The sequence below is a fragment of the Syngnathus floridae genome, chromosome 15, assembly GCF_059516105.1.
Source record: "Syngnathus floridae isolate MCC-2025c chromosome 15, RoL_Sflo_1.0, whole genome shotgun sequence".
In the NCBI taxonomy this organism is placed as follows: domain Eukaryota; kingdom Metazoa; phylum Chordata; class Actinopteri; order Syngnathiformes; family Syngnathidae; genus Syngnathus; species Syngnathus floridae.
The window spans coordinates 1,454,528-1,480,561 of NC_142427.1; the positions used below are offsets into that span (position 1 = coordinate 1,454,528).

The 26,034-nt window shown below is 46.4% G+C and overlaps 1 protein-coding gene and 2 long non-coding RNA genes across 4 annotated transcripts; all 3 read left to right on the forward strand.

The window, feature by feature from the left end:
- Nucleotides 1-6,113: 6,113 nt before the first annotated feature.
- LOC148385857 (janus kinase and microtubule-interacting protein 3-like) lies at nucleotides 6,114-7,678 on the forward strand. 2 transcript variants are annotated; one of them, XM_088399424.1, is made up of 5 exons: nucleotides 6,114-6,428; nucleotides 6,515-6,613; nucleotides 6,691-6,930; nucleotides 7,045-7,240; nucleotides 7,317-7,678. In XM_088399424.1, the coding sequence occupies exons 2-4, from the start codon at nucleotides 6,524-6,526 to the stop codon at nucleotides 7,228-7,230; spliced, it is 516 nt and encodes a 171-aa protein (XP_088255550.1). In that variant the 5' UTR covers nucleotides 6,114-6,428; nucleotides 6,515-6,523; the 3' UTR covers nucleotides 7,231-7,240; nucleotides 7,317-7,678. The 2 variants fall into 2 exon arrangements, with proteins under 2 accessions (XP_088255550.1, XP_088255551.1); XM_088399425.1 differs by having other exon boundaries at nucleotides 6,691-6,924.
- A 1,171-nt stretch (nucleotides 7,679-8,849) lies between these two features.
- On the forward strand, nucleotides 8,850-10,001 carry LOC148385858 (uncharacterized). The gene is made up of 4 exons (XR_015863188.1): nucleotides 8,850-9,270; nucleotides 9,391-9,468; nucleotides 9,545-9,796; nucleotides 9,873-10,001. It is a non-coding gene; the product is annotated as an uncharacterized LOC148385858 (long non-coding RNA).
- Nucleotides 10,002-19,779: 9,778 nt separating this feature from the next.
- LOC148385859 (uncharacterized) lies at nucleotides 19,780-22,791 on the forward strand. The gene is made up of 4 exons (XR_015863121.1): nucleotides 19,780-19,800; nucleotides 21,915-21,993; nucleotides 22,068-22,256; nucleotides 22,326-22,791. It is a non-coding gene; the product is annotated as an uncharacterized LOC148385859 (long non-coding RNA).
- Nucleotides 22,792-26,034: the final 3,243 nt, after the last annotated feature.

A 26,034-nucleotide genomic window follows, 5' to 3' on the forward strand; every position in this document is an offset into this window, starting at 1 on the left:
TGCAGTTTTGAAGAACCAAATGCATTTATTCAATGAATAAGTCAAGCTAGTTCTATGTTTATGATGTTGTAAGTTACGGTACCGATTGAAGTTGAGTTCGAAGCCAGTGGAAAACAGCGCTGCGTTTGTGCTCTCCAGGTACAAATGTTGTGATCTCTGACTGACGACCGGGCGAGACTCGAGTAAGAGATGTCCAAACGAGCTCCGGCAGGGCGGGCCAAGGCGGAGCGAACGGACGCCCTTCAGGCCGCCAATGACGAGCTGAGAACCAAACTGATGGACGTCCAGTTAGAACTTCAGCAGGAGAAGAACAAGGTGAAAACCTCAACAGACAGACACTGCCTGCCTCCCTGCCTGCCTCCCTGCCTGCCTCCCTGCCTGCCTCCCTCCCTCCCAGTTTTCCCGATGTAGATTAGACATGCGTGTGCCATGACTGTGTCAGCCTACATCAACAAATGCACCGAGGACGTCAGCACCACTAAGAATATCATCACCCGGGGCAACCAACGACCCTGGATGACTGAGGAGGTACGTCAAACGCTACGAGCGCGGAACTCTGCCTTCAAGTCTGGCGACAAGGAGACACTGAGGACAGCGAGAGCCAACTTGAACCGTGCCATCAGGATAGCGAAGCGAGACCGCAGTCGAAAATTTCAGGATCGTTTCCACGACGTCAAAAACATCAGGAGTATGTGGCAAGGCATACGGGCGATTACAGACTACAACTCACCCTCCCCCCCCCCCCGGTGGGTGTAGTTGATGCTGACTTTCTAAATGGTCTAAATAACTTCTTTGGGAGGTTCGAGGCATTAAACGGCACTCCAGCAGTTAAAACTGTCCCCCATCAGGAAGAGGAGGTACTCTGCCTTGACTCCGCCGATGTGTTGAAGACCCTGAGGAGAGTCAACCCCTGTAAGGCCCCTGGCCCCGACAACATTCCTGGGCGTGTGTTCAGGGAATGTGCAAGTCATCTGGCTGGGGTCATCACAGACATTTTTAACACCTCGCTGGGCCAAGCCACAGTGCCGGCGTGCTTTAAGACTGCCTCCATCATTCCGGTGCCGAAGAAACCTCAAATCACCTCATTTAATGATTACCGGCCTGTTGCACTGACTCCGGTTATGATGAAGTGCTTCGAAAGGCTGCTTAAAGGTCACATCGTTTCCAGACTCCCCCTATTATTTGACCCGTTCCAGTTTGCCGACCGGCAAAACCGCTCCACTCAGGACGCCATCTCCTCCGTTCTTCACCTGAGCCTGGCTCACCTGGAGGAGAAGAACACCCATGTGCGGAGGCTGTTCCTGGACTTCAGCTCAGCGTTTAACACCATCATCCCACAGCATCTGGTAGGAAAATTGGAACACCTGGGCTTCAACACCCCCCTTCGCAACTGGCTGCTAGACTTCCTCACCAACAGACCTCAGTCAGTCCGGGTCGGACAGAACACCTCTGATGTCATCACCCTCAGCACAGGCTCCCTTCAGGGCTGCGTCCTGAGCCCCCTGCTGTGCACCCTGATGACACACGACTGCGTCCTCAGGTTCACCACCAATCACATCGTGAAGTCAGCAGACGACACAACGGTGGTGGGGCTCATCAGAGACAACAACGACCTGGACTACAGAGAGGAGGTGGAGCAGCTGGTGGGCTGGTGCAGAGAAAACAGCCTGATCCTGAATGAGGAGAAGATGAAGGAGATCATCGTCGACTTCAGGAAAAAACAGCCTCACCACGCTCCACTGATCATCAACAGCTCAGCTGTGGAGGTGGTCAGCACCACCAAATTCCTGGGGGTCCACATCACAGAAGACCTCACCTGGACTATGAACACTACGGCACTGGTCAAGAGGGCACAGAAGCGCTTGTACTTCCTGCGGAGGATGAGGAGAGCCCACCTGCCCCCACCCATCATGAGGACGTTCTACAGGAGCACCATAGAGAGCATTCTGACAAGCTGTCTCTCTGTGTGGTGTGGAGGCTGCACCGCCTCCGATTGGAAGAACGTGAGGAGAGTGGTGAGGACAGCAGAGAGGATCATAGGGGCTCCTCTTCCCTCCATTCAGGACATTTCATCTCAGCGCTGCATGTCCCGTGCCCGTAACATCATCAATGACCCATCACACCCCCACCATGGACTGTTCTCCCTGCTGCCCTCTGGGAAGAGGTTTGCAGCATCCGCTGCAGGTCCACCAGGTTCTGCAACAGCTTTTTCCCTGCTGTCATCAGACTGTTGAACACTAGAACTGTTGAGCTCTAAACTGAACTCTGCATCACACATTCACAGAACTGTACTTTATGACACTACGGACCTCTATCTTGCACTATCTCGCACTACCAACTTTACTGAACTTGTATAAACCCTTTAAATAGAAGTTTAATACATGGTTTAGCATTCCTCTGCACACTCTTGAATACTGTTTTGCCTACTTGCACTATTGCATAATTATCACTGCTGCACTTTATACTTATTTTTAATATATATATATATATATATATAGTATATGTATATATATATATTTTCATAGGATATGTTACTTCTATTCAACTGCAATATCACTACTTTGTTGTAAGACGTATGCAACGGAATTTCGTTTTGTATGCACCATGTGCAGACAAGATGACAATAAAGTTTGTCTAAGTCTAAGTCTAAGTCATGTCAGGTCAGCTGTCTGGAGAGAGAGAGAAGTCAGGACCTGCGGGCGGAGCACCACCGTGCCACCGCCGCCATGACGGAACTCAAAAGCAAACTCCATGAGGAGAAGCAGAAAGAGTTAGCCATTACCAGGGAGACATTACTGCGGCAGCATGAAATGGAGCTGATGAGAGTGATCAAAATCAAAGATGGAGAGATCCAGCGACTGAATGCCTTGGTCCTCAGCCTGAGGGACGGCTCCATGGACAAGGTGATCCGCTCTATCCGTGTCTGACTATCCGCACGCCACGTCGGGCTTCGATGCGGCCGCTACCGTATTGTGTAGCTTGTCCCCAGTAAGCGTCGCGGCGCTCCGTTGCGGTCTCAACGGCCCGGTGTGGCGCAATGTCTGCTCAGGTGAGGAGGGGGGGCGCTTTGCTGGCGGAGGTGGAGGAGACGCGGCGGTGTCGGGAGACCGAGCGGTGTCGCCTCCACCAGGAGCGCGGAAGAAGCCCTGGCAGCGGCCCAGCAGGCCTGGCAGTCCCGAGCGGCCGAGCTCCGATCGGCTCATCACCAGCATCGGGAGGAGCTGAGCCGAACCAAGAGAGACTGCGAGAGGGAGATCCGCCGACTGGTAGGACTGATCAGATGCGCGGTGCGTGGCTATGTTCCCAATTTCGTTGTATACCTGCAGTGCAATGACACCTAAGGCATTCTATTCTATTCTATTTCACAAGAAGAAAATGTCCGGTTGCTCGCTTCGCTTTTGTCACAGCAAAGGTGTTCTAGTCGATTCAAGAAAAAAATTGGCCGGTTGCTCTCTTTGTTTTTGTCACAATTCTGGCAAATGAGTTTGCCCGCCTGCCTGAGCGCTCCCCGTTTGTACATCCAGACGGATGAGATCAAGCTGAAAGACAGAGCGGTTAGTGTTTTGGATGAAGCCCTGGGGCCGGCCACGTCCACCGCCTTCAGCTGCAGACTCAGGCTGCCGAGCAGCAGATCGCTGCCCTGAGGGATTCCCAAAGGGCGGGCCTAAACTACCCTGGAAGTGGGGTCAACGCCGCTACTAGCAATCCTCTTCATTGCGTAAGCCACCTCATCACACACTTGCAGTACGCATGACTTAGTTCGTTGCTGGAGGAAGGTAGCACAAAAACAGTTTTGAACTTTGAACGAGTGCTTGTGTGTGTGTGTTGCGGGGCGTTTTCAGTCTCAGGAGGATCGGGACACGCGACGGTTTCATCTGAAAATCGCTGAGCTCAGCGCAGTCATCAGGAAACTGGAGGATCGAAACGCCCTGCTTTCTGAAGAGCGCAATGAACTGGTAATTTATTGACGGCACGCTTGAAGGTTTGCGCTACGTTTGATGCGCGCCATCCAGCGAGGCACCCATTGCGCTTGCTTATTAGTTGAGCGGCGCGGCGAGTCGGTTGCCTGGTAGATGTCTTTTATTGGGAGCCAAAGCCACGATTCCGTTCAAACCGATGCAAAAGGAATGGATACGTTCTGGCCCGCGTGTTGTGCGTCTTTCACATCCCGCACTTCATGCTTGCAGCTAAAGCGACTGAGAGAAACAGAAAGCCAGTTTCTGCCACTCCTGTACAAAAACAAACGCCTGAGCAGGAAGAATGAAGAACTCTCGCTGGTGCTGTGTCGCCTTGAAAACAAAGTGCGCTTTGTCACCCAGGAGAACGAGGAGATGGCAAGCTTGGTAAGTCGACGCGGACAACGGCGGCGTGCCAACAGAGTCCACTGCATTTGTGTTCCACAGAGAAGGCCTAGTTCGCTCAATGACCTGGACCGCGGTTGCGGCCAGCAGGACGGTGAAATGGAGTTCCTTCAAGTTGTGGAGCAGCGGCACATCATCGACGACTTGTCCAAGGTCTTCAGGCAGGCGACTCGGTGCACGTACGGCAGCGCCGCGCTCGCTCGCTGTCGCCAGGAAACCTTTTCCGTCCAAAGCTTGGCCGGCGGCCGCCATCCAAAAAATTGGCCCCTTAAATTCCGACCTTTCAAGCAGGAGCGTTGTGCGCACGCGTTTGAACACGCTTTAGACTTGTTTTGCCGTTTTCAGCAGCTCAAAGCTCCCGTTTTGTCAGCGCCTTTGCCACTCGCTGTGCGCTGAAAACGACGGACTTGCCCGGCTGCTCAGCCCGTCAACCATGAGCCGCGAGCGCGACGTCATTGTCCGTAGGCAGCTAGTGGCAAAATGCACCCTGTTAGAGTTGCGCTCGCTCCAACTTATTTTGCAAGAACCACACGGAAGACAAGTAAGTTCTTTTGGACACCTGCAGGTGGAGAGTCCATCCGTTGTACGAATGAAGTCTGACTCTCGGCTCCCGCACGAGCATTTTAATTAAGAGAAACAGGGTGGGTGTAAGAGTGGATTGAATAGAGGAAGCCCTTGACCTCTAGTCAAAACATAGCAAGGGGTGTTTTACGACTTTGTGTAGGAAGGGATAAGCGATAGGGATAAATAAGGGATAAATAATATTATTTATTACAGGTCGCAGTCAAAGTCAAAGCAACACAATGATACGATAAAGATAATCTGGAAAACCCTGACACACCCTGTAGTTGTCACTTTTGGAAAAGACGAGCGTCCCTCCAATCATCGCCGGTGACGTGTTTTTCAGGCTCTGGAGACAGGAGCTCATGTCAGAAATGTCATTGTGAGTCGCGTTTCCTTCTGCGCCGGAGCCGTTCGTTCCCTTTGCATCCAAAGAATCTCAAAGGCGGATTATTTGTGTCGACAGGAGAGAGATTTGCTGCTACGATACCGACGTCGAGAATCTCTGAGGAGGAACAAAGCGTGAGGTCCTGCAAGGTGAGTCTGTTTGTTTGCGGCTGCTTGGTGTTGCGCAAGATGAAATGGCCTTTTTCTCGCTATCGTTCCTCTCGTCGATTCATCGTGAGGTGTCGCTTCAGTTTGTTCAGAGAGATGTTTGCTTCCGCGCCCGCAGGTCATCGAAACATTTTACGGCTACGACGAAGACGTGTTGGTGGACTCGGACGGATCGTCCTTGTCTTTTCACACCGACAGAACCCCCGACACGGAACCCGAAGAGGTAGCCCGCCATTTCTGCCAGCGTATTGGCACCAAACATTCCTCTTCAGCCTGGAATCGGACTCGTCTTTGCGTCGCAGGTGCTTTGTCGCCGGTCTGACTGATTCTGGTACTAGTGCTGTGTTGCATTGGTGTGTGCATGAAGAGGCGGAGCTTCGCTACCGCCAGCTGACGCAAGAATATCAAGCGCTGCAACGAGCCTACGCTCTGCTAGCCCAGACCAGCGAAGGGGACTACGACGCCGAGAAGGAGATCAAGGTGGCGCCCCTTCCCGCAACCCCCGGCCGGGTCGCAGCCTCCCCGTTCTCACCCAGCCTCGGGTGTTCTCTGGTCTGAAAGGAGGAGGAGGAGCCTCCCTCCTCCTCCTTTCAGACCAGAGAAAAGCTGATGGTAGAAATGGGTCACTATCAAAGCAGAGTAGCAGATCTGGAGTCAGCGCTGAAGCAACAAGGACAGGTAAGCTCATCAATGAGCACACCTTTTTCTCAGACAAAATAGCTACATTCTTCAGTCACTCATCCGTCTGGCATTACTGGACCAACCCCCCCCCCGAACGTGGCTGGGAAAATGCGGAGAAAAGCAAATGTCATTTTCCAGTCAACCAAAGAATTTGTGGATGAAAATGACACAACATTCCAAAGCTGTCCACGCGTTTGTCTCTTCTAGAATGTCAAGTGGGTGGAGGAGAAGCAGCTGCTGCGTCAGAGCAATCAGCAGTTGGCCGAAAAGGTGACGGAAAGAAAGGCGCTGGGCGGAGTCGCTTGGCATCACACCTGTCGGGAAGCCCCGCAGATGAGGTCTGACTGTCTTTTCAGGTCAGGCGGATGGAGGCGGAAGAAGCGCGTCTGAAAGAGCACATCCAGGATATCCGAGACCAAAACGAACTGCTTGAGTTCCGCATCCTGGAGCTGGAGGTGGGAAGACTCGCACAAGCGTGTTGAGGCCAGAGATGTGACGGACGGACGGACGGATGCATGCCTCTGCCTTTCAGGAGAGGGAGTGGCGCTCCCCCGTCTTGAAGTTTCTGCAAGTCCGTTTCCCAGACGGCCTCAGCCCTTTGCAGATCTACTGCGAGGCCGAGGGCGTGAGCGTACGTAAGGCGTCCCTCGCAACCCTAACCTTAACCCGAGGTCCCAGAACACCTTACATTGCTCCTTGCGCCTTTCCCCCGGACATCGTCATCAGTGATCTGATGAAGAAGCTGGACATCCTGGGCTATAACGCCGTAAGTGTATGTCGAACTCCTTATGTTCGCACTCCACGAGACTCGGCGGCTCAAATGTGACTTTTGGAAGGCTTTGCGCTGAAAGAAGCTTGTTGACGCTGTGCCTTTGGGCTCTTGCAGAATCTCACCAACGAGGAGCAGGTGGTCGTGATTCACGCCAGGACCCTTCTCACCCTAGCCGAGAAGGTAACGCGCACGTCCACGCACGCTCTCGCATTCTGCTTATGTGACAGCAGCCTTTCCTCAGTGGTTAGAATACATCAAAGTGACCAAGTCAGCACTTCAACAGAAGATGTTAGACATTGAAAGTGAGAAGGTAGACAGACACGCGACATCAGCCAAGGGGAACTCCGGCAATGTGCCCCAACAATTCTGACCTTGAGCTGTGCTAGGATATGTTCTGCAAGCAGAAGGGCTACCTGGATGAAGAGTTGGACTTCAGGAAGTGTTCCATGGACCAGGCTCATAAGGTAAGCCGCCCTCAAATCTCCCGCCGGACCACTGATGGACGAGGATTGCGGCCCAGAGGATCCTGGAGCTGGAGGCCATGTTGTACGAGGCGCTACCGCAGCGGGACTGCCCCGCCACGGACGGCGAAAAAGCCAGCCACGCTGGCGTGAATGACGTGCTGACGGCGGATCAGAGAGAAGAGCTTAGGAGCGCCGTGGACCAATGGAAGCGAGCCCTGATGTGCGAGTTGAGGGAGCGCGACGCTTGCATCCTCCAAGAGAGAATGGATCTGCTGCACAGCGCGCAACAGGTAAGGGCCCAAAGCCAGCCCGGCACTTACTTGCACGCTTACTGGCTTTTGAATGCCACTTTCCATTTGTCCGTCCTAGAGGAACAAAGAGCTGAAAGAATTCATCGAAGCTCAGAAGAGACAAATCAAACAATTGGAGGAGAAGTTTCTGTTTCTCTTTCTATTCTTCTCCTTAGCCTTCATTCTGTGGCCCTAACACCAGCTGGTGAGTGAGCTCCAGCGGCACCGCACTCGACACCTCCGATACACTGCCAGCCGGTCTCAGACGTTGGCAGACGCTCCGATGCCAACGTATACCCCCCGCCACGGTGACAGAGGCACCGCGTCACACCGGCGCTCATCCAATCAGAAGGCAGGAAAAGCAAATTCACATGCAGGGCACTTTTGAACCAGAAGAGAGTGCCACAAAAAACGGTTGTTGCCCCAAACGCGCACTAAAAAGGGTCAGAATAACAAGAGTCCCACTGGCCAGCCGGGGCCACCCGTCCAGCTGTTTCTTCAGGGGGGAAAAAAATTGGAGTCACCGGTGAGTACATTTTGCATTTAGCTCTGCTTTTCTGCTTCTGTCTTCAAGTGTGTGGCATCCTGCGATCAAAGATTCAGCCAACCCCAAAGCGGTTGACCTCAACGTCCCACCACCATGCCTACCAGAGCAGGTGACGTGATGCTTTGGACATCCTTCCGTCTCAGATGCCCAAAAGTACTCTTTGCCACATCTGCGGCAATACGGTGTCTTTTCAAAGAGAGAGAGTAATAGAAGGCAGCAGGCTTTGATGTCTATTCATATGCAAATGAGTTAGGAAGTCATAAAATTTTATGATCTATTGATGTTGATTTATGACGTGTTTTATTGGGGGTCATAAATTCTTTAGCGGGTTGGTGGCATCAAGATGGCGCCAGTCGTGACGGCGCCATCTTTGACTGTCGCCATTTTGGTTTGCTGGCGCCATTTTTAAGATGTGGATATGTATGGGCATGTATTTTTATGAATCAAGACAGGTGGAGCACCTGTGCTAGCTTTGCTAACAGCCCTCTGAGCTACCTTTGCATCCGGCCCGTACGTGTGAGACTGAAGGGGAGCCTTTTTGTTGAGAAGGCGAAGGGGAGGGGGGTGTTTGTGATAGGGTGGGGGGTTTGTGACAGGAGGCAACATTATAGGTGTCAAAGTTGGCTGGAAGAGAGTCGCATATAATTTGAGAATCAATAGCTCAGCCAAAGTTATCTGAAAAGCGAGAGACGCATGTAATTTGGTAAACATTGGTTTAGAGGATCAAAGGGCTTTTGTTGAGAAAATCACACTGTTACAAGTCACAAGTTATCTCTAATGTAATTTGACAAACAATAGCGGAGTCGGTATTACTGGGGCCAAGGATATGAGAAAGACCTCTTTGATGCGTCATCAACATACGACCAAAGTTATCCGATTTACCGCGACACGTGAGCTCATAGGCGTGGTCTTATCCCCGCCGGATTTAAAAGTTTGGTGCGGACGAGCATCATTTTGGAGAAGACAAGACAAGGCAAGCCATCACTCTGACGAACAGAATCGAAGCGTGTCAAAAAGTTGTTTTCGAGAATGGTTAAAGGTAAGTCATTTTACTACATTTCTCACAATAATGACAATAATAATAACAAATAATAATAATAAATAATAATAATAAGTTATTTTTATAAAACAAGATGTATTGTTTATATAATATTTGCAGACAACATCGTTTTTGCCGATGTCCACGCATCTTTTGACGACGATTTTAGCGACGTTTACCTAACACAATCAGACTACGGTGAGTCAATAGCGCATCTAAGATAGTTCTTATAGAGGGTATTAGTTACTGATTTTATTTTTTATGTCTGTATCAGATCTCGTGGCCGCGGCCACTAGAAAAAGCGTTCGGCCGACACAAGCTGCTTTCGACCGCCATATTGGAGCAGTGGAAACGACAGAGTCAGAGCGACCAGCTGTATCGGAGTCACGTGTTACTGTTGAAACCAATCCGACTGCACCCCACACCAACCGACAGGAGGCAGCGACGGATTCTGAACTACTTGAGGCTCTATCTACTTACGAAGCTTTAAACCATCATCATCAAGAGTCGACAAACAAAGTTGGAGGTATTCCTTATATTTTTTCTCTCTTTATGTGCTATCATACTTGCTATTTTCGGTATTATAAAGGATTAACTTACAGGTGAACATCGTGACACCGAGCCACAGAGAGAGAGGAAGAGGAGGAGGAAGAGGAGGGGGCACCCCTTCTACAACACCCACCACTCAAACAGCAGGGGGCCTCCAAGGTGTCGGGGTAACTGTATCTACAAAAGACGGTTACAAGAGTGCTTTAAGATTATACGTGCTCTTACAGATTTAGCTGAATCAAAATAGGTTTGTGTTGTTTCTGCTGTGTTTTGTAAAAGAAAATATAATGGATCATTCAAACCTTACGTCGACGGAGTCGGATTTCTTAGCAAACATTTCTGAAATAGATTTGTCATCATTTAACGGGGGAAGCCAAAGAAGTGACACACCACAGCTAGATTTATCAAACGTTAACAATGTGTGTACGAGTCAAATAACAGATTTGCTCAACAATGTGACCGTTGCTTTGTCAGAGGGGGAGAGACCAGACAGTCCTGTTATTCTCACTCATTTACAGACTGTCATAGATGAATTGAACAACCGAAGCCCGAATGAAGGTGGACAGAGTCCTACACAAATCCCGTCACAATTGCTAAACATGATAGCAGAATTAAACAACCATGCTAATGACAGCGACGGGCGTATCAGTCCTGACATTCCTATCCAGTTGCTAAACATCATCCAAAATTTAAATACACAGCCTCTGGTTGACCCGTTGACCACTAACTCTCGCGATTCATCACCACCGGCTGCTATTGACGCCGTTCGGCCGATATTTCAGCCTAACAACTGTGCTGTTATAACTGATCATGAAATAGACGTTATTGATGACAACACATCACCGTTTCAACACACGCCCCAACAATCTAACAACGGTTCTGTATTAGCTGACCAACGCGGCGGTTCGGTTGTAATCAACAGGCCGCATTTCAACAATGTAGAGGTGAGACGACGGCTAAATATACCATCGCAACAGAACATTAATGATTTTGCAACCTTCTACCTCCAGATTGAAGACAGAATAGATGATGTCTTGCAAGAGGTAGCTAGCAGGGCGCAAACAGGTGATGTAATTCAGATAGAGCTCGCGGCTGGTAACGATAGAGCTCACATCTGCCCGCAAACTACTGATATAAACTCTATCAGAGATAATGTATCAAACCTGCTTGAACGTTTAGCCCAATCAAATACAGAGCTTCTGGCTGATGAGAGCTTAGAGCTCATTGTACAAATAGTCACTCCATTGCGTGGTGGTGGTGGAATGCGCCGAAGGCTGCTGAACACTACCAACAGAGAGATTTTGAGGTTGAAAAAACGACACCTACACATACCTCGTAATAAAGACAATAATTTGTGTTTCGCTCTCTCGCTAACCTATCTGCTAAATGACACACTGACAACAAAACAAGCCACGAGACACGCACGGCTCTTACAGGAGAGCGTAGGATTGGATTGTCAAACACCTGTGAGTCTGGGCGATGTCCATAAATTTGAGAAAGTCCTCAAACGGAAAATAACTGTAATGTATCGAAAAGAGGACTGCCGCCCCATGACCTTTTTCGACACGCGTTACCCCAAAACAGATAACGACACTCTATTTGTCTTAAACCTCGAGGGCCACTATTACGGCGTGAAAGCTATTGAGGCCTTTGTGGGCCACGCATTCTTCTGCAGGTATTGTTACAAAGGGCATGCCAATTGGGAACAGCACCATTGTGCAGGACACTGTGGCGTTTGTCTTGATCCATGCTGTAAACAGCGACGGTTTAAACCTATCATCTGCCCCGACTGTAACAAATCTTGTCGTAATGAGGAATGCCTTATCAAACATAAAGAGTCCCGATCAATGAATCGTGCGAGCAACTGCGCTTCATACAAAAAATGCTTGGAATGTGGTCTCCGGTATTATGTGAAAGCTGATGGTACCGGTGCTAAACATCGCTGCCCCGTTAAAAAATGCGCAGTGTGTGATGGGATCATAAATCAAGATGACGCCTTATTGAACCCCCACATGTGCTACATTCAGCCCATCAAACCTCAACCACCGTGCAAAAATGTAGTCTACTACGATTTCGAAACTTATGTAGACACAAACGGTTTACACAAACCTTTTCTCATCTGCTGCAGATCGAATAGACTGACGAAGCATTGGTATGGCACAGATTGTGTTGATGAATTTCTCAGATTTTTCCGAATGCCACGGTTTAAACAAACTACGTTTGTTGCACATAATGCGAGAGGTTTTGATTCATACATACTGATAAGGAGAATGCTCGAATTAGGTCTCAAACTCGACATTCTGATGCAAGGGAGTAAAGTTCTATCATTTGTCGATTTAGACACAAAATCACGATTCATAGACTCTCTCTCATTCTTGACGATGCCTCTAAGCGCAATGCCTAAGGCCCTGGGGTTTGAAGACAAATCAAAGGGGTACTTCCCACACAAATTCAGCTCTTTAGAGCATCTAAACTACGTCGGGTGTCACCCTGACCCCATGTACTACGGCACCGAGCGAATGTCACCCTCCCAACGATCAAAGTTTGACGAGTGGTATGCCAAAGAAGCTAGCAATGTGTTTGATTTTGCTAAACAGGCAATAGCCTACTGCGAGAATGATGTTGATCTGTTAATGCAAGGGTGTGAAAAATTCAGGAGTGAGTTTTTTGAGGCCACCGGAACAGATCCATTCAATGCAGTAACAATTGCGTCGGCGTGCATGAATGTTTTCAGAGCTAATTTTCTGACCCCTCAAACACTAGCCATTACACCATCAGACAACTATATGCGTCAGTACAAAGCTTTCTCACACGATTCTATTCAGTACATGCAATGGATCATGCACAGTCAAAATATCCAAATTAGACACGCATTGAACGGTGGTGAAGTTAGGATAGACAACTACTTTGTAGATGGTTATTGTGAAATCGGGGGCGTAAAAATAGTGTTTGAGTATTTCGGTTGTTATCACCACGGCTGCGCAGAATGCTTCGACCTCTCTAAAATATGCCCGACAACCAAACGCCCTTTTCAGGAGAGGTTTGATAAAACACAAAAGAAAATTCAGGATCTACAGCTTAGACAGGATGTGTACCTTGTAATTATGTGGGAGCATGAATGGTTGCAAATGAAAAAGATGGACATAGAGGTGAAGGAATTCCTTAAAAAATCCAAATTTCCTACACCGCTCAAACCGAGGCAGGCTCTTTTTGGGGGCCGAACAAACGCATTCGTTTTAAAATACACGGCAGAGCCAGACGAGCGTGTGTTGTATGTTGATGTGACATCATTGTATCCTTTCATCAACAGTACAGCCACCTACCCAATCGATCATCCAACGATTATCCACGGTGATTTTAAAGACCCTAGGTCGTATTTTGGTTTCATCAGCGCCACAGTCAACCCACCCCGTGGTTTATATTTTCCCGTCCTACCGTTCAAAACAGCTAAAGGTAAACTCGTCTTCACACTGTGTCGTACATGCGCCGAGTGTAACAACCAGCAGACGGCGTGTACACATAGTGATGAGCAAAGATCGTTGACAGGTGTTTGGACAACCCCTGAATTTGTTAAGGCACTAGATCTCGGGTACACGGTTACGGAAATTACAGAAGTGTGGCATTACACAAGAACGAGCGACACAATTTTCCGTGATTACATGCGAACATTTCTAAAAGGTAAACAAGAATCTTCAGGTTATCCAGCTCACGTGGTCAACCAGGCTGATAGAGAAAGATACATAGAAGAGTATGCCGTTCATCAAGGTATCCAACTCGATCCTTCCAAAATTGCTGTAAACCCTGGCAAAAGACAAGTGTCAAAACTCTGTCTTAACAATCTGTGGGGAAAACTAGCGCAACGTGACAACATGGTAAACACAAAAATTGTGACAAAATCAGAGGATTTTTTTGAGCTTCTGTTTTCAGGTCTGTACAATGTGAAATTCTTCCATTTTATCAATGAGAAGCTCTCAATTGTGCAGTATTGTATCAACACAAACAATGAGATCCCCGCCTCAAAAACATCAAACGTGGCTGCAGCGTGTTTCACAACAGCCTATGCACGCTTAAAAATGTACAGCTATTTAGAAATTTTACAGAGGCGTGTCCTTTACACCGATACAGACAGCCTTGTGTACACTGTGAAGCCAGGTGAAAGTGTTCTCCCTCTAGGTGATTATCTGGGTGATTTGACAGATGAGCTTTCGAACGACAGCATTTTAGAATTCGTCTCAGCCGGTCCCAAAACATACGCTTACAAAACACGAGGATCATCTCAGACGGTCATGAAGGTGAAGGGTATCACACAAAGTCACGAAAGCGCTCGCAGCATCAATCTCGATAGCATGCTCAATTTGGTTCAAGGGTACATAGATACAGCATGTACAAACTCAGATGTGCTATACGCCCCCCAACATAACATCGTTCGCGATAAGAGAGGGTTTCATCTCAGAAACATGTCATTTTCCAAGCGGCTTCGTGTGGTGTACGATAAAAGAAGGCTGCTAGAGCGAGGCACCACTGAACCGTTTGGCTACTGATATTTCTATCTATCCATACGTGTGTCTACGTGTGTGGAAATGGCTTTTAATCAGATTGAATTCGACCCCAGATTAGAACTTCCTTTCTCATCTTTAGTCGCAGGGCCTTCAGGGTGTGGGAAGACTTTCTTTGTAAAAAATGTATTGCAAAATCCTGAACATGTTCTAAGAAAAAAACCTGATAATATTGTCTGGGTTTATACAGCAGATCAACCAATGTACGATGAACTCAAAAACCTGAATAAAGACATTGTTTTTATCAAGGGGCTGCCTGAATCTTTTGATGACGAGAAGCTGTTCCCGCCACACCAGCACCATCTACTGATTCTGGATGACATCATCTTCCAAGCTTCGGATAACCCCGAAGTGGTCCGAATATTCACCCAATATAGACATCATAAAAATTTAAGCGTTATAATGCTAACGCAGAATGTATTCCATCAGGGCAAATTTAGCCGTACTATTAGTTTAAACAGTAATTATTTGATTTTGTTCAAAAACCCCCGTGATAAACAGCAGGTGAGTGTCCTGGCGAATCAAATTTCTCCCGGCAACCGGAAGTTTTTCCTGGAATGCTTTGAAGATGCTACAAGAGAGCCGCATGGGTATTTACTGGTAGATTTGACACCTTCATGCCCAGAACAATATAGACTACGTACAGGTGTACTACATAACCAGTGGCCTGTCGTTTATATACCCAAACAATAAAACGATGACGAGGCTTTTAAAAACAAACGCACCGTTACTCAAATCTCTGTTTACATCCAAACCGGCCAAACGTAAGCATTTGCTACTCAGAGGCCCTAGTAGTCTGGTGAAAGCGTTATGTGAGATTGCTCTAAATCTTCTTAAAGGACATGTACCCTTAAAATCAAAACTTTACAAGAGACTTAAAAAGCAAAAGAAAAATATCCGCTTTTTGGCTGATAAGAAAAATACTTTGAAGAAGAAAAGAGCTGTGTTAGTTCAGAAAGGTGGTTTTATATTACCGTTGCTGGCCGCTTTCGCACCTGTTCTCGGGAGTGTCATTAGCGGCTTTATGAGCAAATCATAAAAAATGAGTTTGAAAACGGCTCAGAAAATGTTCCTGATTTCACCTTATCAGTTCGAGAGGCTGAATCGACCCGCTCCGACCATCCGTGATACAGCAGAGCATTCTTTGGATGAAGAGATGAAACAGGTTTTGGATAATAAAAATTTAAATCAATATGAAAAGATCAAAATTTATCAGACCTTAATGCAGCGTTACATGGGGCTGGTCAAACAAAAAGACTCCGAGCAAATTCCTATTACAATTCGCAAAGAAGCCAATGAGGAGGGAGAAAGAAAGACCGGAGATGAGACCACGATCGAGGTGACAGGTAGACGCTATGAGGATATCTTGGACGCCATAGGTCCACGTTTTCGGCGTAACGCCAACTATGTGCTGAAAAGACTGTCGGCAGAAGATGTAAGCTGGACACCGTTAAGTGAATTTATTTTTAGAGGGAAAACTATCAAAGGCTCCCATATGAGCGATCTGTTGAGACATTTGTGTGCGAGTGGGAAAAAAATCAACGAGAAACCGATAGGATGGAGTGAATTTCTCCGGACGCTAGCCCGATTAAACCTGCCGGAAACAAGTATCTCCAACCCCTTGGCTCGCGCAGATTTTAAACGTTTGAAATACGCTACAGGTGAAGATGCGGATGTTTCTTATGCAGAAGATGTAAACGTGATGAGTAAGAGAAAAAGAAAAAGAACGTCGCCGATAGTAAAATGGGTTAGTTATTAGATGATACTCTATTGTTGTTAGGGAAAAAAAAAACACATGACTCTGTAACTCTCTTTAACAATGTTTATTGAATAAAAGAGATTTTTATAAAACATTAACACGGTTTCAGACAATGACATTTTTTAAATTTATGCAATGAACATGATGTTTGCCCGCCGCACATCCGGTCTGGCCTTCGACATTTTTTGACAAACTCACTAACCATGGCGTCGTTATGGAGAGGATCCGAATTGTAATGAGTCAACACTTCGCGATAGGTGAGGCCCCGCCCACGTTGACTTAGATAATACACGCAATGTTGACCGCAGGTGTCTGTGAGCTCGTGTTGCAACTGCCCGTTCTGATAGTCGACCCGTTTAGAATGCTTCTTCAGAAATCTGTATATACTCGACGGGTAGTACGGGCTGTCCGGTGGCAGACCAAAAGGATCAAAGAATGTGGCCGAACCGTCCGATTCTAAAGTCAAAGCGAGCCAGTGCTCACCGGGTAAATGTCTTGGATGCGTGTTGACGATGTAATATTTTGGAGGCGGGTCTCTGACGTCAGCTAACTCATCCGATGCGAAAACACCCCCGAATAATGCTCTCTGCATCCGGGTCATAATCATGTCCAGTTCACGACCGTTCATAGTGTTAATAATAGTCCATCAATACTTCCCTCTTAGCATTAATTTCGATAAGCGAATCGTATGCAGCATATACGACAAGGGTCGCGGTATGTGGTAATGGGGTTCTGAAGCGCAAATCGAGTCTCAGGACCCCGTTATTCACAGGTGACAAAGCCCCGGAATCATCTACCTGACTTAAATTGAAAACAAAAAGTGAGTAGCCTTGACTAAAATCCTGTTGATCGATACAAAGAGGTAGGTCTTTCAGAAAACGTCCTGTTGCTGTGTATAAATTATGAAATTCACGTGTACATATCCCAGCTTCGAAATTGGGCTGAAAAGCTTTGGCAGGTATTTGTCGACCTTCGTGGCTGAGAGCTAAATACTCTATGTTATAATGCAAAAAATTAAACGGGTTTAAATCTCTCCGACCCATGAAACTGTTGTGGTTTACGAGAGCTATTACAATTTGCTTGGGGATGTGGCCGAGGAATAGATTATCCTGATGACAAATTCGTGAGTTTTGTGGTATACTGAAGGTCTTCATATTGATTCTGGTCAACGGATAAAGGGCGTTACCTTTCTGTAAAGCGGCGGCGTGACCTATCGCCACAGCCGGTGAAATTGATACTTTTTTCACAAATAACGATGCTCCTAGTATTTTGAGACACGAATCACTGTCTGGAGCGCTCATGAGACAGAAATCATCAGAAGCTCTAGTTAACTTTAGACGTAGATCCACATTATTCAATAGATGGCGTTCGGAAAAGAAAATATCTCCATGAAGCGACCCCGTGAGATGGAATTCACGTGAGCCGGCAATCTGCTGTGCGCGCCGCACAAAACCAGCGTTAGCCACGCCCTCTTCGACCGAAATCGCGTCCATACGCCCCCTAGTGTCCATAGCGAACATTCCTGCTGTGAATTGTGACTCCAAAGAATCTTTTGAAAAATTTAACAGCAGCTCGATGATGGATCTGTATGCGTGTGTAGCACTAGATTGTGAGATTAACCGCCCACCCAACGAAATATCTAATTGACTAAAAATTGTGTTTATAGGGAAATTCACGATGCCGACTTGCTCCTGCGGTGGAATATTTGTCCCATCCCTACGCGTCACCTTTGCACGGAGATGTAGTAAAGTGTCAGATAAATCTAAATATTTTGAGCCGTCCCCGGGGATAAAGAACTCTATAGGCCCCTGATCCACAATTGCTGACAATGGCTGGAATTCGACATATGAGCTATCTTCTATGGAGAATTGGGTCAAGGGAGCGCTAAAAAGGTCCAGACTTGATAAAGTCGCCTCGTGGCTCTTGAAATGTAGAAGGGCCATTTTTTAAGAGAAAATATCTGTCTTGCGTCTTCTCCGCTTTTTCCTGACAACTGGTCTGAGACCGGTGGAGCGTCTTTTCCTTTTAACGGTCCTCTTTCTCCGCCCCCCAGGGTGGATCGTCCCACGTGACAATACAGCAAGCCCGGAACCTTCTTGCTCGGGGCCTTGTTTCTGGTGGATTCTTTGAATGACACGCCCCGCTACATCCGTTGCTATGTTTTTAGCGGCGGCTTGGAGATGTGGCTTCGCCAAGTTAAACCCGTTTTTGAACAAAGGCATCACGAAACGAAATAATTTTGCAAAAATAGATCCAATTCCACGTCCGTACTGAACCGGTGCGCCCGCGTAACCTTGAAAAGAGCCCCCCACTTGTGTTTCGTAATAATCGACAAAACGGTACAAATCAGGGTGCATTGACGATGACGTCATTTTTTTTTTTTATTTCGATCTAAAATGCAGAGTGAGAATAACCTTCCCGTATTCGAAATCTAACGGGTTGTTCTGTTAATTTTTTTTTTTATTTCGATCTAAAATGTAGAGTGAGAATAACCTTCCCGTATTCGAAATCTAACGGGTTGTTCTGGTCTGATCGCAGGTAAACCGAAATGGTTTCAATATGGCTCCTGCACACATCTAAATAGTAAACCGGATTAAAAGTCCTGTTCACAACTTCTCCGTAATTCCCTTCTATCGGTAGAGTTCGAAGCATGGGGGCGTACGCGTCGCCAACTGTCTGATGGTGGATGATGTCTGTGTAGATGAACATAAAATATGATCCGGCTCTTATATCGGCAGGATGTTGTGCGTTGACGCCTTCCGGTTTAAGTGACAGCCAATTCTCGGGATTTATCCCGACAATATACGCCAGGGGGCTCTTGAACATAATTCTCAATCCTTCTTCGCCCGAAAACATGAATCTCTGTTTATGCAGATCAAATCGGACGTCAATCTTTTTGCAACTCGCTTTAGTTAATAGAGTTTGAATGTCCAAAGCTAACGAGTCATAATTTTGATAAACACCTCCCCTTGTTTTGAGCATATGTCGAGTTTCTGAGTCGTCTTGGAATGTATCACCTCTAGGGAGCGGATTTTTAGGTTGTTTTAGATAAAAGTTCCGTTTTTTCTCAGGGACGGTTGCGATTGTGTTGACGTACGATATTTCGCACAGACCAACCTCCCACGAGCCTTTTAAATCAATATGTTGAGCCAGCTCCGTTTTAAATTCTGTGAGCGTGTTTGCACTAAAAAGATGTACACTTGCGTTTGACGCTAATGTGACGTAGAATTCTCTCTGGTGGTCACCCATCTTGTAATTTCCACAGAATGGCCGTTTTAGAGATCGTCAGATGTTTTTAATACTCTTTGTGGGTACCCAACTGTCGAATTTGGATGGCCAGCCCACCCAGTGGACGAGGGACTCGCGTTTACCTGACACGGTGCGTGATTTAAGAATTTTCTGTATGCGAAAAATTTTATTTTTTTTTATTTGCACTTTTTGTAATTCCGCCTCGTAGAAACTCCCTTCTACAGGCATACCATCCAAATCTGATATTTTATAGACGGGAGGAACGCGGTGGAGACGCTGTCTTATTGTGAAAATTTCATCCGTGTAAGTTTGTAAATAACCTTTTTCAAAAATCCCTTTTATTTTGGAAATTCGCACAGTGTCGCCCGGTGCGAACCGGAACTTGTTCTCCCGTCGGAAAGGATTTCGTGCGTAGAGGTTAGTGAAAACGACATTCTTATTCTCCTCGTTTACAGCGTTAGGTGCCATTTTTATACTGCTGTGAAAACTGTCGTTATAACTGACAATAAAATCCTGAATCACATCCACGTATCTGTGTGTGTTCTTAGCTGTGAAATACCTCCACATGCGGGATTTTAATGTTTTGTTGAATCTCTCGACCGTCTGGGCTTTAGTGTCTGAGACGGTGGAAAAATGTGTAATATTGTGCTTTCTCATTAATTTCTGGAAATGTTTGTTAAAAAACTCCGTCCCTTTATCTGTTTGAAGGCGTAATGGTGAACCGCTAACTGCTAGGATATCTTCAAATGCTTCGCTAACGTGGGTACCTGTTTTTGCTTTCAAAACGCGTACATACGCGCGTTTCGAAAATATATCGATTACGGTTAGTAAATATTTATAACCATCGTTGTAACGCGCAAGTGATTGCAAATCGCATAAATCTGCCTGGAACTGTCTCATAGGCCCTCGAACAAAAACTTTATTTCTAGGAAAAGTTATTCTGGCTGGTCTGTGTAAAGTGTATGCGTCCTGATCGGATAAAAAAGCTTTTACTTTTTTAATGTTGGTGTTTTTACAGCTATCCACCGCCCCTCTATGCAGGCGTCTCTCTCCCCCAAAACTAGCTGGATTCTCAGCAGAAAAATAGAGTTTGTGAAGACACCTGTCGCCACCCATTGTTAGATCAGTTCTGGCGGATAACAGATTGTGACGCTGTTAATAAAACAAACAGGTATGATATCTTACGATTTCGAATTGAATAAACACAGAGAAACGGTCACTTTTCCGGTCACAATAGTTTATTACAGAAAAATCAAACTAGTTCTTAAAAATTAGCTGCCCCCCTCTGGCCTCACACACACACACACACTGAGCTTTTAGGCCTCGTCGGCGCAGTTAATGGAGATGAGCAATTCGGAGACCACGGCTGGAGCGTTGTCCTCGGTGAAAGTGGACACCAGCACCTCGGTTACGTCCACAAAGTCCTTATCTTGCACCTTGTTTTTCGCCACCTTTATGTTACCGCGACGGTTCACCAGCGCCTTAACAAACCTTTTGAAGTTCTCGTTGGATAGGTTTTCCAGCGCGTCCAACACGAGCCCCTTTTTAGTGGGCATTATTTCAAATTTTAGCGGGGAGTTAAGTCGAGAAGTTAGTAAACGTGCGAGATGAGAGGTCCGAATGCACTGCTGCTGCTTTGAGCGGTCTCTCGCTTTCGATTTGGTTTTTTTTTTTTTTTTTTTTTTTTTTTCCCCTGTGTAGGCGTGTCTCTCGCCCTAAAACTAACAGGATTCTTAGCAACAATTATAAAGTCTCTGAAGACAACTCATGCCATTGAATAAACACAGAGAGACAGTCACTTTTCCGGTCACAATAGTTTATTACATAAAAAAAATCAAACTAGTTCTTAAAAAAACATTACTAGTAAACGGAAACACGTGTAAAACATGGTAAAAACATCTTTCTATAAATCCTAAGGTTTAACATAACGCAGGAATGAAGATAGCATAGTTGGTGTTACTTTAAACTTTTTTAGCTGGCCCCCTGTTACATCTAAAAGTACTGTTAGGAAAGCCTTCAACCGGCTCCACATTTTTTTCACAATACCTCCCATTCTGTTTTTCCAAACGTTCTGAATAATAGAGCGACTTCGCTGCTGCTCAACACAGTGTCACGCGCTTCTTGTTTTATCGCACGGAGCCGTGTAAAGATCTTGCACTCGTGAGCTAGGTCATGTAGAATGGCAGAAACAGAATTGCGAATGTTTATAAGGGGTGCAGAGGTTTTAAAATAGAAAAACATTGTCGACAACGTGTGGAGGAAGTCAGCATTACACAACTCAGCCATCACTGTTTCATAATTCGCGTAGAAATAAAAGTCTCGATCCTCAACATACAAGCACGTGTGCGCCATTTGGCTGAGATCATCAAGAGCACATCCGTCACAGTTAGATTTAGCATGCTTAATCAATGCATCATACAAAAGATGAACAACCATCAGTTTTAGACGTGTGTAATCTTCAATAACCAACCAATTAAGTGGTTCGACACACATATTATACTCTGAGCCTTGCTGTGTGTTGATTTTCCCAGGCGTCGAGCTCATCGAAGGAACGACCCCAAACTCAAGGGCCTGCTGAGGGTCATCACCCTCCTCAAAATCAGCGGGCAGGTGCGATTCTGCCTCTTCGAGTAAGACTCTAATGTCAGCAGCAGTCAAGTTGGGCAAATCCATCCCGTTTTCAGGATAGCGTGCGCAGGCGTCATCAAACAATTCGATGGCTCGTGACGAGGACCACGGTTCATGCTGTTGCGGTCTCTGCTGCTCCTCCTCCTGCTGTTGCTCCCCCGAGGTTTCAGGGGTTTCAAACACGTCAAAAGTTGATGACAAGGCTCCATAGAGAGAATCGGGTTGCAGATCGTCGAGGCATATGGGTGAGAGGCATTCGCTCGGGTCGGGTGTAGGTAGTGGAAGAATCTCAAACCTTTCCGCCCATGTCTCAGGCAGCGCTGGTGTTGGTTCCGGCGATGCGATGAAAGTTGTGTCAGCATCGTCGGCTTCGGCCTCAGAGTTTTCAGGGGTGGACCAGAATGTGATGTCAGGCCCATGCTCCATAGGTATAAAACGTGGTAAAAGTCTTCTGGCAAGCATTTTTTGGGCCATTGTCTTTCCACCGTCTCTGCGTGTGTGAAAGAGAAGTCTGGGGACCTGGCTTTATAGAGTTATGCTAATGACTATCACCCCCTCAACTTTCATTGACTGCAGGTGAGAAAAAGATGGAGACTAGGAGGGGTTAGGAGGAGGAACAGAGTCTTGTGTGTTGAAGAGGGCCTGGGGTTTAAACTTAATTTTTTAGTAAGGGTTAATCTAAAGCCAGTTTACGTTTCACTCCGACGACATTTGTCCAGACACGGCTTGATAGAAAAAGCCCTGTAATACTCTCACCATAAGCTTGCATCTTCTGATCCCATTCGGATAACGGTATATTCAAAATTGTCTGGAAAACACCGCATTCGCTGTTGAACACTTCAAGTTTTAGAAACATTAAATCGATTAGCTCTCCGTCTTCTACCCCATCAACAGTTTGAGGAGAAACTTTCAGCCGGAAAAAACATCTCCCGCTGGCTGTGATTTTTGAAATCCAAGTTGCATTCAGCTCACCTTCTAACCCGTATTCCTTGAGAAATTCAGTCAAAACCTCTGGCAAGAGTTGATTTAAGACAGCCCAGTCATTCGAGTTCAACGAGCCAAACGCACCTGTCTGCTCACAAGTGTTGTTGTTGTTGTTGATGTTTGAACCGGAGCTCTCTTGGTTTCTCATGAAGAAAGACAACTCACCAGTCTCGTAAAAAAAACTAAATCCCCATAGAGTCTCTGGTGTTAGCTGCCAGCTCCGTTCAAGTTTTTCTGTAGGCCTTTGTTGCATGCGCCTGAGATACATTTGCTTCTTTCTAGGGGCATCTAGCAGGCCATCGGGGCCTCTGCGGCAAAGATGGATACTGACCGGCGTTTCTGCTATCATGATTCGAGCTTCAGGTTTGCAGTTTAACACCACAGCTTTAGCTCTTTTTTCTATGAACTATCAGCACGATACTCTCGCGTAAATATACGAACAACAGGTCCTGCCCCTCTCTCAAACCACACCTCTGTGTATCACGTGTTTTTTTTTTAAAAAATCAGGATATGTTTTAAACTTAGACAGCCTTCATAAAAAACAGAGGCCTTCGTCTGTCTCCCTCCAAAATTAAACGGTTCAAACAGTCTCTACAGCATATCCTTGGCCCCAGTAATACCGACTCCGCTATTGTTTGTCAAATTACATTAGAGATAACTTGTGACTTGTAACAGTGTGATTTTCTCAACAAAAGCCCTTTGATCCTCTAAACCAATGTTTACCAAATTACATGCGTCTCTCGCTTTTCAGATAACTTTGGCTGAGCTATTGATTCTCAAATTATATGCGACTCTCTTCCAGCCAACTTTGACACCTATAATGTTGCCTCCTGTCACAAACCCCCCACCCTATCACAAACACCCCCCTCCCCTTCGCCTTCTCAACAAAAAGGCTCCCCTTCAGTCTCACACGTACGGGCCGGATGCAAAGGTAGCTCAGAGGGCTGTTAGCAAAGCTAGCACAGGTGCTCCACCTGTCTTGATTCATAAAAATACATGCCCATACATATCCACATCTTAAAAATGGCGCCAGCAAACCAAAATGGCGACAGTCAAAGATGGCGCCGTCACGACTGGCGCCATCTTGATGCCACCAACCCGCTAAAGAATTTATGACCCCCAATAAAATACGTCATAAATCAACATCAATAGATCATAAAATTTTATGACTCCCTAACTCATTTGCATATGAATAGACATCAAAGCCTGCTGCCTTCTATTACTCTCTCTTCAAAGGTGCAAATAAATCCAGCGTGGGCGGAACACGCACGTCTTCGGTTTTTCCCGCTTTGTTTGTGTGACAGCTGTTGTGAAAATTTTATACAAATAAAGTTGTATAGTACAGGTTTGGCCAAGCCGCAACTCCCGAACCGCATGCGGCTCTTTTATGTTCATATCAACATTTGTGTGTGTGTGTGTGTGTGTGTGGGGGGGGGGGGGGGGGGGTTGTGCGTGTTGGCTTCACTTGAGTTCAATTTGGTATTTTGGTCAAAAGCGCATGTGGTGAAATTCCACAAAGTAGGATGGGCAAACACATTTCTTTAAACTATGAGTGTCAATTGGGCTCTCGAAATGGCAGGGAAAAGATGCACAGCAAAACGAAAATACGTAGATGAACACAGGACGTTTTAATCAGAGTGGGAAAGTTTCTATTTTTTGTTGAACGTGATGGCAAACCATTCTGCCTGATATGTCAGACCTCAGCGCATTTCAAAGATTCAAATCTTCAGCGCCATGCACTTCAGGTCACTCCATGCTAACATTGATCAGGCGTCGAACCCGCAACATCATGCTTAAGAGGTGGCCATGCTAACCAGTGCGCCATTATGTCAACGCATAATAACTGTAAGTCTACTAATCAAAACAGCGGTTACTATATGACGTCGCTACGTCGTGGTCACGTGACGCAGACAAGACGTCAATGGACGTGGGCAGAGTTAACTTGTTTAAAAGGGAGTGGGCAGAAGAAATATTTAATTTATTTAAATCTATTTTGAGTGCACACCATTATGCCAATGCATAACAACTGTAAATCTACTAAACAAAACAGCGGTTGCTATATGACATCTGCCACGTCGTGGTCACGTGACATACGTGACGTCGATGGGCGTAACTTTCGCCGGAATTCAAATCCGCGGGGAGAGTTAACTTGTTTAAAAGAGAGTGGGCAGAAGAATTATTTAATTTATTTAAATCTATTTGGTGTGTGCGCCATTATGTCAATGCATAACAACTGTAAGTCTACTAAACAAAACAGCGATTGCTATATGACGTCTGCCACGTCGTGGTCACGTGACGCGGACGTGACGTCGACGCCTACTTTACATCCCACCGATCACAGGACCCCTCGGCTGCATAACCGTGCCCCCTTCCCAACCAATCGGATTTGCTATACGCGAAAACGACGCCAATGGAAAGAGCTTCCGCCCAAATTTAAATCCGTGGGCGTGGCTCGCAGCAGGAAGTAGGAAAATGGCGGCGATGTTGACAAAGACACAGCGGATGGTAACATACGACTAACAAGAGAAATATTTTTATTTTCTGCTTGCAACTGGACCGTCCAGAGCGTACACGGTAAGTACAACTCATCGTTTTTAAAAAGAAGTACTTTTGTTGCCCTGAAAAGCGAGTGAGCGTGGCGTTTGTGGGGGACGTCGAATTTCGACGATTCTTTCTGGTCAACGGTTGTAAATGATTGTGTTGATTAAAAAAGAAAACTTGATGTAACTCTACTTTTAACTGCCGTTTCAGATAGATTTGGAATTGCATCACATCCAATTTTGCCTAGAGCGTACACGGTAAGTAACACTCGTTGTGTTTAAGGAGATTTACGTTTGTAATAGCAGAAGTGTAGCCGCGTTGCGTTGTACGTGTGAATGTTGGTCCAGGCGAAATGTTAATGTTTAATTTCATTCCTTTAGGTTCCACGGTGTTTGTTGGCTGCAAGTTTTCCACTGCAAGAAGAGGCTCATATCATTGACCAGGAGCGAGCTACAATGGTGAGTAGCCATAACATTTATGTTAAACACTTCCTATTTC